Source organism: Scleropages formosus, chromosome 6 (assembly GCF_900964775.1).
Source record: "Scleropages formosus chromosome 6, fSclFor1.1, whole genome shotgun sequence".
NCBI classification, from domain to species: domain Eukaryota; kingdom Metazoa; phylum Chordata; class Actinopteri; order Osteoglossiformes; family Osteoglossidae; genus Scleropages; species Scleropages formosus.
The window spans coordinates 14,510,912-14,526,713 of record NC_041811.1 but is presented as its reverse complement, the minus strand read 5'-3'; the positions used below and the strand labels follow the sequence as shown (position 1 = coordinate 14,526,713).

Sequence of the window (15,802 nt, the reverse complement as noted above, 5' to 3'; positions counted from 1 at the left end):
TACAGTCACCTTAACTGTGAGTTTTGACCACTGTTACTAGTCAAGTAAAGCCATCTTGCTGTCTTCCAACAATGCATGGACTGAAAAAAGTGGTGTTCTGTGATGCTTTTTGAATCATTCTGAAGCCGTTGAAGCTATTGACCTGTTTCCCAGTGTGTGACAGTCCACATCCTGTTTTTGCAGTTGTTATCGCTACTTTCAGTGCTTGCCTCAATAAAGGCACGGGGCAGGTTTTCAAGAAAAAGAAATGTTGTGATTTACAGGAATTCACTTTGTGGGAGGTTCAGTCACAACTCTGCTTTAATAGGAGGTGGAAGATTTATACAACATATAGTATGATGTGATGTTCAGCTGAGTAGTTCTTACCAGTTGCTACAGATACTCTTTGTGTCACATCATGAACATTTCAGCAGCTACCTAATGATCAGATGATTAACGTGTGTGTTAGAGTGGTGGGCTATGGAGTCTCACTCCCCTTTCTATGTTCTGCCCCCTCCCAGGAACAGAGTGGGTGGACCCTGAGGATCCAACAGTCATTGCAGAGAATGAGCTGCTGGGAGCTGCCGCTGCCATCGAGGCTGCTGCCAAGAAACTGGAGCAGCTCAAGCCGCGCGCCAAACCTAAGGTGCCAGGCCTTTTTCCACACACGTCAGGGTTCTGAACATTGCAGTGTGGGATGGTCAGTAGCTGGGGGCCCCCCTCAGGGCTGCTGGGTGACATGAGTAGGGTTGGCATCCACTGGAAAGAAGTGGCGAAAGCCCGTCTCAGCAAATGAGATGTTACAGCACATGTCCCCCAGATCACACTGGGTACTGGATAACTTATCTAGCTAACTGTACACATATCACTCATAGAATGTAAACTGAGACCGGGCCTAATAAAGTGCCCCACGTGAATTTGAATTGCATTCCAGCCGAATGGTGTGTTTTACAATATCTACGTGTGATGAAAATATATTATTTACTATTTTATAAAGGAAGCGGATGAAAGCCTAAACTTTGAAGAGCAGATTCTTGAAGCAGCCAAATCCATTGCCGCGGCAACCAGCGCACTAGTGAAAGCTGCGTCGGCAGCACAGAGGGAGTTGGTGGCCCAGGGCAAGGTGGGTCTCTGAGGGCTTTGAGGGCACGAATCATCCCAGAGTAGTTCTGGATTGTAGAGCAGTGGCCTCTGCTTGTTCTTACCTGTTCCTCCCGTTCTCAGGTGGGAGCCATTCCAGCCAATGCCGTGGATGATGGACAATGGTCTCAGGGGCTTATCTCTGCCGTAAGCATCTCCACTCGATCCACATACTTACAGTGATGCTTCACATTAGCAGTAATCGTAGCAACAAATGCATTTTCATACCACTAGATGCTCTTTGTTATATTTGCCAAAAATGATTTGAAAAGACAAATTTTCTAGCTTTAATATATTATACAGACACTCGATACCAGTTTTGTAGCACAATCGAGCTATACAATTTGAAATACATGCTCAATATAACTTTGACGCCAGAACATTAAATACTACATGCACTGATCGTGTTGCTGTTCTTCCTAGCCCACTTGAAGCTCATAGTACGGTTGATGTTTCTGCAGGCCAGAATGGTTGCCGCTGCAACTAACAACTTGTGTGAGGCCGCCAACTCCGCAGTGCAGGGCCACGCCAGTGAGGAGAAGCTGATCTCCTCTGCCAAGCAGGTAGCTGCATCCACCGCCCAGCTGCTTGTGGCCTGCAAGGTAAAGGCAGACCAGGACTCCCAAACCATGAAGAGGCTGCAGGTGAGGAATCCCTTCTCTCCGCCCGTCTTTTTACTGTAGAGCGTGTTTTCATGAGACCGCTGTCCAGTGAATAACACATTTAACTGACAGATTTGTAATGTATTTCAGTGTCATCTCACAAGAGTTAGCATGGGAATGTGGTAACCGCAACTTGGAAACTTTTTTTTACCAAAGAGTATTTTTCATGTCTAATGAGCAAGTGTTTTTTTTATCTGTAAAATAGTGACTGTGTAGTGTACTGTTTATCCGAGATCAACGCACACCCCCATTTGTTATTTTAAGTGTTCATGTCAGGTATCCTAAGAACACCACAGAAGCATTTGTCAGAAGTGAAGCACCTACTTGTTAAAAAAAATAAATAAATAAAAAAGAAGAAGCTTTTAAGCCTTGTAGTGGAAAATGGCTCTAGACATACTGATATTTTGCAATTAGACACAGTACCAGTTCTTTTCCCTGACTTTGCAGTTATTCTATCTTGAAGGGGGCTTCCCAGAACCCAACAGCTCCACCATTTTCTTTAGATTGTCTTGTGAAATGTTCTTGTTTCTTCACCTGCCTCCTCAACAATGATGTGACACAGGGTACCTCCAGTAAAAATAGGATGTCAAGGGTACATGTGATGGCAGTCTCACTTTCTTAGGTTACTTGATGCTCCTCTTCCAAGCACAGCTGTCATATTAGGCTTAGGTGGCTCTATTTATAGCTCAGCTGCCCCCTCAACTCACCCACCCATTTTGTCTGTGGCTGCAAGTGTATGTATTACATTAATTTAGCTCCCAAGAGGAAGAGGACTGGCTGTGTTGAAGCTGGAGATGTGTATCCTAGTTGGACATCTGGATGTCATATCTACCTTGTAAAACCCAAGAGCAGGATTTGGATTGAGAGTTATAGTACCAGAGTTGCAACAGATTCTTCTTTTGTTAACGTAAAGCTGAATGTGTTCAGCATGGCACCATCAAGGATGAGCACAAGTTCAAGTAAACCTCCTAGAACTGGGTACACTGCTCATGAAGCAAGAATTATGGCTTCATCCTCTAAAGTTTAAGATGTCAGAGTACTCTCCTTCATTGATGTCAACAGGAACCCAAACTAATGTTAAACAGGATACAAGATGTCCACATAATTCCCGTGTTTCTGTCAAAAGGTTGAGCCTTCGGCAGCAGCGCTAAGCGCTCTGCAGTAGACGAAATGCACATGCTGTTACTCAGCAGAAGATGGTAAGACCGTTGACCCTTATTGTCTTCGGTTTCAGCTACGCACCTGTCTAGTGTGCCCAACTTAACTGCTCTTTGTATTTGTACAGCTAAAGGCTTATGAATCCCTGTCTAGAAATAGCACATCCAGGGCTAGATGCCCCACAAATGGGCATGGAGTATTTCCCATCTGCATTGCACGGGGATGTCTCATATTCTCGGGTCCAATGAGCAGGATGCAGGCCTCAGCCCCTGCTGGGTACTTCCTCCATATTTGTATTGAGTGTCTCTTTACCTGAGGTGCCTTCAGAATGATCAGGGGTGTCACTTGAAATCAGAGCCCCAGATTTAGATGACTATCACTTTGACTGAAGTGCGGATGGCGAGCCAGGCTCCCCAGGCTTGAGGATGGAAATGTGATTACTCGACGCTGACTTGTTATTGAAAAGCAATTAACATTCTGTTCGCGTTATCGGCTCTGTGTTGCTGAGCCTGAGCACTGCAATCCCCGAAGAGACTGAACTGTCAGAAACCCCAGTGACAGCAACAGGTGGTTGGAAGTGGGAGAACTTTGGGGATTGAAGTAGCTGTTCCATACGGCTTTCCTAAATGCAAGATGTGGATGTATCCAGTGGAACTGCACTTCAGTTTTTACATTGTTTATGGTACAAGTAGAAATAAGCTAAAAACTAGGTAACAAAAGGCAAAAGTAAAGAGGACATCTGCTGAAGGTGTTTATTTCGTCACTGAGGCTTTCTTGTGAGTTTTTGAATGAAATATACAGCACTGTGCAGACTTGGATGCATAACAGGAAATTACGGGGACTGTGTGGCCATCCGCGCGCGCTTTCTCCTCTGCTCTAGGAAGCCCGAAAAGGGGGGAAAAAAATCACTGCTGCATCAGAGACACACGTCTTCCCTCACATGGATGACAGCATTCCTCCGAACTCCATCCAGCACTGCCTTTTAAAGTCATGCTGAAAGGTCAAGGAAACGGCATGTTTTAGTTCAGCGCAGGGCCTGGCAGAGGCTCGCGTTCCCCTCATAGACGCAACTGTTTATCAGCTATGAGGGAAGACGCTCTGTGGTCTCAAGTAGGAGTGAGTCAGCGTCACCACCATGCAAAAGCTCTCTTGAAGCCTGTTTAGGATCAGACCTGATGAGCCGTTAAAGGTGCAGCGAGAACAGAGTTGGCTTTGTATCATGGATGCGTTTCAGCAAAGGAATCTGCTTCAGAATGGCTGCTAATGCAGAACATCCTGTTATTTCAGTCAGCAGGGGCAAAATGTTCATTTCCATCTCTTTGAGAACTCCGATGGAACAAATTTAATGTGTTTAATCTCAGCCGCAAAGCTGCAGGCTAATTAAGTCAAAAAATGAATGTGAGATTTCACTGCAGCGCTGTAGTTTGCGTGCCTCTCGGTATCCCCCGCTCCTACAAGAGACTAGGAGAAAGATTTTGCTCCATACTGCCTCCTACTGGAAGAACAGTGTCTCAGTATTGCTGCTCAGGGACCTGTTGGTTTATGGCAATCTCAGATCATGAGGCAAAGCTAAGGATGGTGTAAAAATGGGATTGTACAGGATTTATGACCTAAAGCAGACTTGTTCTCCTTCAGTTGCCAAGGGAAGACCGCTGCCTTAGCTGGTTCAAGGAAATCATTATTATTTCCTGTGACTGACATTTCACATTCCTCACTTAAAGTGATCACTTAGTTTCATAGCACCAGCCTCTAACACAAGTGTGCTGTGCTTGTTCCTCCCAGGCTGCTGGCAATGCAGTCAAGCGGGCCTCGGACAATCTGGTGAAGGCCGCGCAGAAGGCAGCTTTCGACGACCACGACGACCAGGCTGTTGTGGTCAAGAGCAAGATGGTCGGCGGCATCGCTCAGGTAACTAAGAGCCTGATAACCGAGAATCTCTTCTGACCTCCTCATGATGGCCCATCGCAGTTACCGCATACCAGTCAGCAGTCATTGCCGTCACTTTGAACAACCACATGACAGTTGCTAGATTTTATATTTATTAATTTAGCTGACCCTTTTGAATGTTAAGGCACTTGCAATTATTTACGCATTTATATGGCTGGGTAAATTTTACTTGTGCAATTTAGGGTTAGTAAATTTCTCAAGTGTACTACAGCCGGAGGTAGGGTCCAAAGGCAGCAGCTCTAACCACTGTGCTTCCAGCTGTCCCAATTTCTTCTACCTCAGCATAGAGAGTTTTGACCTCGGTCTAATTATGATCCAACTAATGCGTTCTGTAAATGTAATTACTGAAACGATACTGAAAAGTGTAACTGTATAAAATTGTAGTGCTTGGAAATGTGGCAAACCTAAGAAAACATGTAGAAAGGAAAGTATGAAGATAAAGATCCAAAGCTGAGAGAAATGGAACAAAAAAAGCATTAAGGGGAGAGTAAAGGCTTGTGAAATGTTTGAGTGTGCGAGTGATCCCTTCTGGGACGACGCGCACGTGAGTGTATTCATGACTCAACTTCCTTCCCTTCCCTGCCTGTGACTGCAGATCATCGCAGCCCAGGAGGAGATGCTGCGAAAGGAGCGGGAACTGGAGGAGGCCAGGAAGAAGCTGGCAAGGATCCGGGAGCAGCAGTACAAGTTCCTCCCGTCGGAGCTGCGGGAGGACGGCCAGGATTAGAGGGGCTGGGTTGGGCCGGGCCAGAACCGGGCTGGGCCATCTGCTTGCCAAGCAAAGACGAATCGTTTGTCAGGGGCTCCTTCCCTTGGGTGGCTACTCGGCACCTTAGTAAGGCCACGGCTTAGACGTATTAGCGCTTACAAAAGCAATATACTGGGCAACGTAATTAAAAGAAAGCAAATGGGTAAAATGGAAAAGTTCTATTAAGTTGTTTATTTTATACATTTGAGGGTTTTTTCTGTTTGTCACATAAAAGCTTTGAGGTGCCACTATTTTTGTTAAATTTTGTTTTAAAAATGTATTGTGTATGCATCTTTGTCAAGATAACTGCGCTTCAATTAATTACTTGTGGTTAACATAGTACTTAGGTCATGTAACAGTGACTAACTCGATTGCATGTGTCTTCAGTGTGACTACAGCTTTTTTTTTTATTTTTTAATTTCTATTTTTTCAGATTTCGGTTTAGAGCAGTTGACATTTGTAGTGAGCGCAAAATGTGAAAAAAGCTTCCGTTTTGCGTAGCTCCGTTAGGAATTTCAGTCACCCGGAGGGTGATCTCAATGCAGGTTAAGTTACTGAAGAGTCTCCTGCTTGACCAAAACAAAAGGTCGAGTTCAACCTCCAACTTCTGCATGCGCTGGGAAATCGGACGACGGTCACCGCAGGAGCCTAGTTTTCAGGGCGTCGTTTGCTTCGCTGGTGTACAGACCCTTCAGACTCTTGGCGAGCTGGAAAGCGAACACTGTTGACCAGAACGTGAGTGCAGTCACGAAGGCCTTCCTGTACTCTTAACCCGGGACATTCAGCTGCACGCTGTTGCTATTTGGACCAGAAGTGCAATGATTGATTTTGCGTCGAAACAATGCGGAGAAGGCATACATATCATTTTTTTAAAGCTCTGAACTGTGTTACAAATGGAATCTTTTAAGAAATTTTTAAGGTAATAAAGTGTCCGTCAATGATGTTTCCCCCCCCATTGGGCCTTGTATTAAAGAACAATGTATTAGGAGAAGCCATAATCACCCAGACCCTTTTTTTAAAAAAAAAAAAAAAAAAAACAATGTTTGTATCTTCAGGGTCTGCGATGTTATATCTCCAGGTGACAGATTCTGCTTTGAACAGCCAAATTAATATATTAGGTACAAATACACGGTTTAAGTGAGCAGAAGAGAATTTCAGAATTTGTTCCCAGAAAGGCAGTAATGTTAAACATAGGTAATATATTTTATTTATCCAGTATTACATGTGTATGATTAAGGGCCTCATTGTACTCTTCTGTTTATTCAGTATGTCTATGCATTAAAAAGTGCCTGTGTTTGTATTTTATTACAATGTTGTGTATGTTATTGTTAACCGTTCCCTGTCCTTAAGTGCACTTATCTGTCAATAAGATGATAAATCACGTAAATCTACTCCTTTTCACAGGTGTCGTTTCAGCCGTCCTCTGAAATAGGCTGCGTTCTGTGCAGATACAGACATGTAATGACCTGTTAGTAATTCAGCCAATCTGTAAATCGGGCGCCCGGCTGGCCAGTTCTCTGCGACTCCTGTTCTGTTTGGGCTCTCTTGTGAATTTTTGTAAGTGTACTGTTTCATTTTGCATATTCCATGAATCAATTAACAGTGCTTTGGGGATGATGCTGTCTTTATCGCATTGTAAAGGACATTTACATTTGAAAGCCTCTACATTTAATAAAGCTGGTTTCTAAAGAAAATGCCAACGATGTTAATCTATGGATGTGTTATTTAATTGCCTCGTTGAAATTAGATTTGCTTCATTTTAAATTTTCATTCAGGAGTTAGGTAATGGTAATATTTGATTTATTAACCCCTGAATGAGTAAATGTAGTGCAGCCTTTATTGACACAAGACTGTTCTGGGGAGGTGGGGAGTCCCATAGGGATGTTTTGAACCTATAAGGGTGTTTTCTGTGATCAAGCAGCCTGCATGCAGTCCATGATGAGGACTACAGTAGCTCCTCACCTTTTAAACACGACTGAGACCAGAAGACTGTTCGTAACACAATTTGTTTGTAAATCCAAAGTCACTCCTGCCCTTAAGTTAAAATAATGGGCATCTCTATTAAGATTTTGATTACTCACTGGTAATTTTCTGTAGAAACTTCATATAAAACTACAATTTTTTTTAAAATTCTCATTTTTGCCAGCTTCAAACTGTGAAATAAAACTGTTAAAATTACTGAAAAAACAGTGGTCTCCAGAACATTGTATCCAATCCTGAGTGATCTCTGATTCATCCCTAAGCACGCCTAGTGTCTATCCTCCTCTTTCAATTTTACCGTCTGCACAATCAAAAGCTTAATACGGCTGTCCCATCATTTATTTATCGGCAGCTTTTGTAAAAGTCTTGGCTATAGCTGATACGTTTTAAGCTTTTTAAACATACCCTCTCCAGCCCCTAGCTGTTGACCGGTTCATCCCCTAAACATGTTTATTGTTCCTCATCTTATTGACTACAGACACAGGTACCCAATGCGAGCTGTGAACAATGTGCAAGTGAGTTGAAGGAAAGCAGCTTCAAACTCTTATACGAGACTGCGTTTTACTCCCTACCGTTGGACGGAAACGCAAACCCAATACGAGTTTGCTCAGGAACAAATGGACACATTAGGAAATAGGTAAGTGAAGAAAACAGCCTTCGAACATTCCTAACTGCAGTAGTGGGTATCTGAGTATGAGCAATGATCTGGTGACACCCTGCGCTTGATCCCACACTGTCCTGCCTGAGACACGAGGGACGGTCCTTGGGGTTTGCGCTCCAAAGCTGGACAGAGGCCAAACTGCGGTGCGTGGAGCAACACATCTGGAACTGTTCATCCATCCATTTGAAATGACGAAAAAATACTAACTAGAGGTTAGAGGGGTGCGGTGGCGCAGCAGGTTTGGCCTGGCCCTGCTCCGTGTTGGGTCCAGGGTTCGAGTCCTGCTCAGGGTGCCTCGTGGTGGACTGGTGTCCCGTCCTGGGTGTGTCCCCTCCAGCCTTGCACCCTCCGTTGCCTGCTTGGGACAAGTGGTTTCACACAATGTGTGTGTGCGTCCTACAGGTTGCAGCAGCAATATACACACACTGACTGAAACCACTTGTCCTGAGCAGGGTCGCGGGGAACCAGAGCCTAACCCGGCAATGCAGGGCTGGATTGCCGGGTTAGGCTCTGGTTCCCCGCGACCTCGCACCCAGGATGGGATGCCAGTCACGTACCCCAAGCGGGACTTGAACCCCCGGCCCACCAGAGAGCAGGAACTGGTGAAACCCGCTGCACCACCGCAGCAGCAATATAAATAGGTTTTTTTTTTTAATTTATTATTATTATTATTATTATTATGATTATTATTAATAATGTTGATGATGATGATTAGTAAAGAACAGCAGGTATGTACAATACATGATGGAGATACACTGGACTTCAGGCTGTGGGTAAATGACGTCAGTGTACAACTAGAGCCTAACTAGAGACACAAGTTAGAAAAGTGAGAGGAAGGAGGTGCGAAACAGAGTTAAATGTACCTGCTGGAGCGGAAGCCCTCGCGTGAGGAGGAGCAGGTCGAAAAGCGACTAATGGTGGTGAGCGCGAGCGAGCGCGCGAAAATCCGCTACAACTGAGCGCGAGAGAGAAGACCGAGCAGCAGCAACAGCAACGGGCGACTGAGGCGTTCGCTGCCGGTGGGAAAAGTAAGTGGAGCAGCGGTGAAAAGTAACAACAAGTAACCAGCAACAACCAGTAAAAAGTGAGCGGCTCGCCGTGTCGCGATATATTTAGGCGGAGCTCCAGTCGGGGGCGCTTCGGGCTCCGCGCTCCCCGCGCTCCCCGCCGCGGCTCCGTCCCAAACATGGACAAAACATGCGCGCCGAACCCGGCCGCGGCGGCACGACGTCACCGCCCAAAAAAGCGCGTCTTTAGCCGCCTTTGGCCACTTCGCTCGCACTACTCGGCTCAGTCGGACCGACCGGTCCCGTCGTGCAGCGTCTCCGGCAGCGTCCAGTCGCCTCCGCGCCCGACAGCATCATCATCATCATCCCTCTCTCTCTCTCTCTCTCTCTCTCTCTCTCTCTCTCTCTCTCTCACCTGTCCTCTCCTCCTCACCTGTCCTCTCTCCTCTTCTCGAACCCCGCTGAAGTGAAGTCGCCGCCGGCAGCGCAGCAGAGGAGCCACGATGGAGGCCATCAAGAAGAAGATGCAGATGCTGAAGCTGGACAAGGAGAACGCGATCGACCGCGCCGAGCAAGCCGAGGCGGACAAGAAGGGCGCCGAGGACAAGTGCAAACAGGTGGGGATGCGAGCGCCTTCCGTCCGTCCGTCCGTCCGTCCGTCTTTCTGTCTGTCCGTCCCCAGGGAGGAAGGGAAGAACTTCAAGGAAACCTTCTGCTCACCTCCGTGGACACAAACCGGTGCTGAGTGGCAGTAGGGCCAGCTGCCAGTGTACCGCTTACAGCTGCTGCCTGTGCACCTGAAGGTCACGGGTTTGAATCCCACGTCCAGCTGCAGTACCCTTGAGCAAGGTGCTTACCCTAAATTGCTCCAGTAAAATTACCCAGCTGTGTGAACGGGTCAATGGCTGTAAGTGGCTTTGCAGAAAAGCATCTGCTAAATGGGTAAGTGTAAGAAGAAAAACGCATAATATACTCATGTATGATGAGCAGGTCGGGGTTCCTTCTTTCACAGCTTGCCAGTGAGGTAATTTGGTCAGTAGTTAAGATAAATGCTGAAACTGGAGCAGCTTCTCCATGAAACTGTAATGAAGAAATTAATGTGTTAATGAAACTTTTCTCGTTGTTCAGACAGTTTTGGTGTTTAGTGATGATAACGCACCCAAGTCTATGATAATGCAGATATTAGGACCTGAAGTATGCAGTACTCACACGTACTACGTTCCGTACACTGTATACATGGCGAACAACACAATATCGTGATACAGAATCAACCGTTACCATATATTGGTCTTACTTTACACAATGGTGTACGTGAGGGTTTTAGTGTGTAGTGTCATATCCAGAATGATGCACACAGTTTTATTAAAATGCTGGGTTGCTGTAAAGGTGAACTTATCCAGAGGGCAGTGGTCACTTTGACGGATCGGGCCAAGTGCTGCTGTCTGGTGGGGTCGACTACATGGCACTGTTGAGTTCTCTGAGCCAAGGCACCCCGAAGAGGCACAAATCCATTTTACATATGTATACTGTATATTTATAGCCGAAGAATTCCAGTATGAATTTATCACGATCGTGTACTACCCCGTATGCTCTTGTGAGTGGCTAATAGACCGTTTACAGGGACAAGTAGGATTTCAGTAATCGGGTATCCACCTTTTTTATCACAAAGCAAATTTAATCCATTCGCTTTGTCTCTCATTCAAATGGATATGTTTGCTCTGTTTTGTCGTGGGCCATAGATCTAATGACTGCTTTGGTTATTTATATTTGGACGTTCACAGCCCATTGTTTCATCTGTTCTTTGGACGGCCAGCGAACGTGAGTCATGTGTATTTTAGTATAGTCAAGGTCAGACGGATTGAAGCACATAACGGGCTTGTGGAACACATGTCAGAGCTGGTGTAGGACCAGAGGAGCATCATGCCAGGGTGCTGCAACCTCCACGCACGGTCCTGACAACGGTCCTACTGTCCTTTTGAGAAGAAAACCACAGAGCGCTTTTGAAAAGCAAAACGTTCCCTTGGGTATTGCATCCGTTGCGATGTATCACCTGGGCTTCTGTCTCCTCCTGAGAGAGGCTGTGGTACATTGTGGTTGCGGTCTGTGACCACCCTCTTTGGCATCTCTTCTTCACGGGCGCTCATCTGTTCTGAATTTCTGTCACTTGTCCAGTACACAAAGCCCCGGGCTCCTTGGGTTCCTTCCATTACCCTAATAAGGATGCGTTGCTCTAGAGAATAAACCAATGAAGGATCATCTTGAACAAAGGAATTTCCTTCTCGCACTGAACAGTGTGAGGTACAGTATTGAGCTACAGAGGTGAAGATATGCTGATACTTGCAGCGGCTGTCAAAAGTCCAGCTGAAAACGGGCCCATGCTGTATGTCTGATGGCATACTCGACTTTACTTTTGTAGGCGCTTCATCCGTGTTGTATTGGACATAGTCATGGTGTGCGGCTGTTTCTCGTCACTCGTACAAAAGAGTCTGGAAGGTCCTGTGTAAAACCATTCCATAGCTTCTCAGTGCTCAGTTCTCCATTAGCATGGTCTCCCGATGCTTTTACACACCAACTGGGTGCTAATGTCACCGTGGTGCCAAGCATTCCTGCCCTAAAACCGAACCCAGGTTTCCCAGTTTTGCTCCACTGCGCAGTTTCTCTGTGGTGGAGAAATCCGTCTTAACGGTCGTGTGTTGGTGCGACCTGGTCCGCTTTCCATCCATAGTCAAGGAGCTCAGCAGTCTGTGGACCTGGTTCTGTGCAGCTCAACTCTCCTCATCCTTCAGAAGCTGGTGGAGAACATGGTCCTGACTCTCTGAGTCTGGCTGTTGTCATCCAAGTTCACTGTAGCACCTCGATGCCTGTGGCTCAGCAAGATCCCCTTGGTGCCGAACTCCACACGCGGTCCCTGGTTCGGTTCCAGAGCTTTTGTCCCGTGGCCTGAAAAAGCAAAGCCTGTTCTTTAGATTCTTTTTGAGCTGATGCATCCATCTGAACCTTGTGAGGAGAGCAAGAGGAGTCGCTGAGAGAAAGAAGGACATTTTTGGAATTGAAGAAGGAACGGCTCTTGATCTTTTCCGGTCTATTGTCCGCACGTTATCTGACAGCCGCTTTTCCCACTGCGAGTTTTTTCTTCTTCATTCCTTTTCCACTTTCCACTAAATCCCTGCTGCAGCCAAAGCGGCCGAGGATCTTTCGGAGTATGCCGAGGGTCCAAAGAGACCGCTTCTAGAACACACGAAACCCCAGCAGTGCCAACAGTGCGACGAGAATGGCGCTGGTTATTTGTGACCCAGCGATGCCTAATATAGATGCATACAAAAGGCCACCAGAAGCGAACAGTTGTCACGTAAGAATAACATTTGTCACAGGGGCATGTTCTGCACTGTTACACAGTTTATACGCTGTCACAGGTGAACATCACTGAGCCGTGGCAGAGACTTCGTATACATATAAGCGGAGTTTATTCCTTTCATCAGGTCTCGGCGTTACGTGAACTCGCAGTGTCGGGTTCGGTTTCCATTATTTGTCATGGAGACAGAAGCAATTGGTTCCCAGATGAACAATATGATTTTTAACGTATGGCTGCCTGTCTCTTAAACTGTGCAGAGCAGCCGGGCACCGTGCCCTTAAGCTGCGAAGCATCACTAGCAAATGCTTGACGCTACACGATCTTCATTTGATCGCTAGATTAAGACCTTATTTGTGCCCACAATCATTGTTTCCAGGGTCATGTAGCGGATATTACTATGGACTGAGTCAGAAAATAACCAGACTGACGCAACTGGGGGATAATGTGTATCTCCATCCCAGCACGTCTGACTCAAGTGGCGATCCCACTGCACCGGATGCGATACCCTTGTGGATGTAAAATGGCCAAACGGTGGACAAAAATGCCGTTGTACGGAATTAAAAGCCAGCTCTATGAAAAAAGGGTATATGTTTTCATAAGCCATTGTAACGATATTTTGTTCTAGAAGATGAGCGTATATGAAACTTGGCAGGCGTTGACACTTAGTCTTATTGCGCTTGATCCTTTATTTTGGGTGGCAGTTAGATTCACTCTAGGAGCTCTGGGGGAATGTGGGAGTCCTGAGTTCTGTGTCTGTCTGCACAGGATGTCGCAGGACCTTAAAAAGAACGTATTCCATGAACAATGCCAGGCTTCTCGGTGTCTTTCCGCAGCAAGAGCCGACTGCCCTCTTACTTTGACAAAAAACGAGCTTCGTATATTGGATACGAACAATATAAAAGAATACAAAACGAACGGAATGGAAAAAAAAAAAATGCATCGAGTCACATGCTGTGTTGTCGTCTTGTCTCCCTGGCAACGTACTGAGGCTCATTTGACAGGCGATGAAAGGCAAGAAGGTCCATGGTCAGCTGCAGGCTGACCGCAGCGCTCTCGTCCACGGTGACGGTGGCAGCATGTGGCAGGATCGCGTCCACATGCCTTCCTAAACTTACCGTGACACTTGGCCTCTCGAGGACAGATCTGCTTCTGGCTCTATCAGCCAGGATGCAAGAGTCCCGAGATCAGTCCCGTTCCACTTGTCACCTGTAGGATTCGAGGCTCTCTGCCATCTCAACCCAGCGATATATCTGCTCCATGCGTTTTTAAAAACGTGGAAACAAAAGCTGCGAATAACATCAGGCTGGTGACCAGCAATCTTTGATTGTGTCATAAATGCGCACCATGGCAGGAGATAGAAGTAAATAGATATTACATAAACCGGTATATACTTTAGAAACTGTTCCACGAGGAATGTAACCTGTGCGCACAGACCGGCTCCATAAAAGTATTCTGTGAAAGACTCCTCTGATGGTAGTAAGAGTATAAATGGCTAAACTCTTATTTTTAAATGAGCCAGCGTTGAACTTTTATGCACGCAGGTGACGGCGTCAAGTGAACTGCTCAGGGTTCGTGCAACGGCCCAGTATCCCTACATATGTGGGGAGGACAGGCTGTCTGTCTGGATGTATGGATGTGATATTAATCTCTCAGCAAGAGCGGTTTCTTTAATTTCCGTCTGTTGATGGTTGCCTTGTGCGGGTGACACTAACAAAAATACCGATCAAGCTACAGAATGTATGTATTATATGCCTGGGTACTATAAATGTAAGGCGTTTAGCACTAGCTGTGTATTTGTAAGGGGGTGCGGTGGTGCAGCGGGTTTGCCCTGTGCCTGCTCTCCGGTGGGTCTGGGTTCGAGTCCCGCTTGGGGTGCCCTGCAATGGACTGGCGTCCCGTCCTGGATGTGTCCCCTCCCCCTCCAGCCTTGCGCCCTGTGTTGCCGGGTTAGGCTCCGGCTCGCCACGACCCCGCTTGGGACAAGCAGTTTCAGACGGTGTGTGTGTGTGTGTGTGTGTGTGTGTGTGTATTTGTGATATCACTGGAAATGATATCTGTTACTCCCAGGGTTCCACTCTATTTGGGTGTTTTTCCATCTTCATCAGGTTACAAGGAACACATCTGAAAGCCACGATTTTAAGAGCTGAGGATAAAGTGACATAAGTCGACTGCCCCTTTAACAAATATTAAAATTAATGTTTTTTTTTGTTTGTTTATGGATTCCTGTTTTAATGTTATATTTGGAGATTGCGGAAATTAAACTTTTCAGTCCTGAACTGTAAGCAGGTAGGAACAGATGATCACATTTTCACATCACATAGACAAAAGAATATGTTTCTAATGTCGTGACCCAGAACACCACAACGCGGGAGGCTCATCTAAGTAGACCGAGTCATGAATTTGGTCATAGCTTCATGGGGAGCTGAGCAGAAATTGCAGAGCTGCGGTGTGCTTTTCGGGACATTTATTTCAAAGGTGTCATTAACCCTGGAGATCCAGGCCATTTGCGGCCGCCAAAGGCGGCATTGCCGGGAGCGCAGAGATGAGAACGTCGTAGCGGTGGCGACCAGGCCCACTCTGTGGTCTGACCGCCCGTGACCCTGGCCTTGAGCGCTAACGGGCGTCTACGCCTCTCCGTCTGTCCCCAGCTAGAGGAGGAGCTGCTGGGCTTGCAGAAGAAGCTGAAGGGTGTGGAGGATGAGCTGGACAAGTATTCGGAGTCCCTGAAGGATGCGCAGGAGAAGCTGGAGCAGGCCGAGAAGAAGGCCACCGACGTGAGTGACAGGAAGAGTGCCCCGCTGGCCCCTCGCGTAGATAATCCGCCACGAGACGCGGTCATGCTCCTGTCTCGTACACCACCTCATTAAACATACTCATATATCAGATTCTAGGGTATGAAACACACCCAGACTCGCGCCTCAAATGTCATCTCATTAATCATACTCATACATCATATTTCAGTTCACTCATCATACTTGCTCATCAGATGTCTGCTCATTAAACACATGCGTACATCATCTGAAATATATTGATACTTTTTACCTTGTATGCCGTCTCATTAATCACACTGGCCGATAAAATACTAGTCTTTTAAATGTAGTTTTAGCTCATATTCAAATGCACTCTTTTCTCATACTCCAAATAATAAACAAAAGCTGCATTATGCAT

The 15,802-nt window shown here is 46.3% G+C and overlaps 2 protein-coding genes across 8 annotated transcripts in view; both read left to right on the top strand.

The window, feature by feature from the left end:
* tln1 (talin 1) overlaps positions 1-7,379 on the top strand; it is a 78,308-nt gene extending 70,929 nt beyond the window's left edge. For all 3 annotated transcript variants that reach the window (XM_018744767.2, XM_018744769.2, XM_018744768.2), the window contains exons 52-57: positions 501-625; positions 977-1,102; positions 1,204-1,266; positions 1,581-1,763; positions 4,722-4,847; positions 5,482-7,379. In XM_018744767.2, coding sequence (XP_018600283.1) covers positions 501-625; positions 977-1,102; positions 1,204-1,266; positions 1,581-1,763; positions 4,722-4,847; positions 5,482-5,613 — 755 coding nt within the window. In that variant the 3' untranslated portion in view covers positions 5,614-7,379. The remainder of the gene's footprint in view (positions 1-500; positions 626-976; positions 1,103-1,203; positions 1,267-1,580; positions 1,764-4,721; positions 4,848-5,481) is intronic.
* A 2,144-nt stretch (positions 7,380-9,523) lies between these two features.
* Positions 9,524-15,802, top strand: part of tpm2 (tropomyosin 2 (beta)) — a 28,899-nt gene continuing 22,620 nt past the window's right edge. For 3 of the 5 annotated variants that reach the window (XM_018744778.2, XM_018744780.2, XM_029253123.1), the window contains exons 1-2: positions 9,524-9,899; positions 15,283-15,408. In XM_018744778.2, coding sequence (XP_018600294.1) covers positions 9,786-9,899; positions 15,283-15,408 — 240 coding nt within the window. In that variant the 5' untranslated portion in view covers positions 9,524-9,785. The remainder of the gene's footprint in view (positions 9,900-15,282; positions 15,409-15,802) is intronic. The other 2 variants (XM_018744777.2, XM_018744779.2) reach the window with 1 other exon arrangement.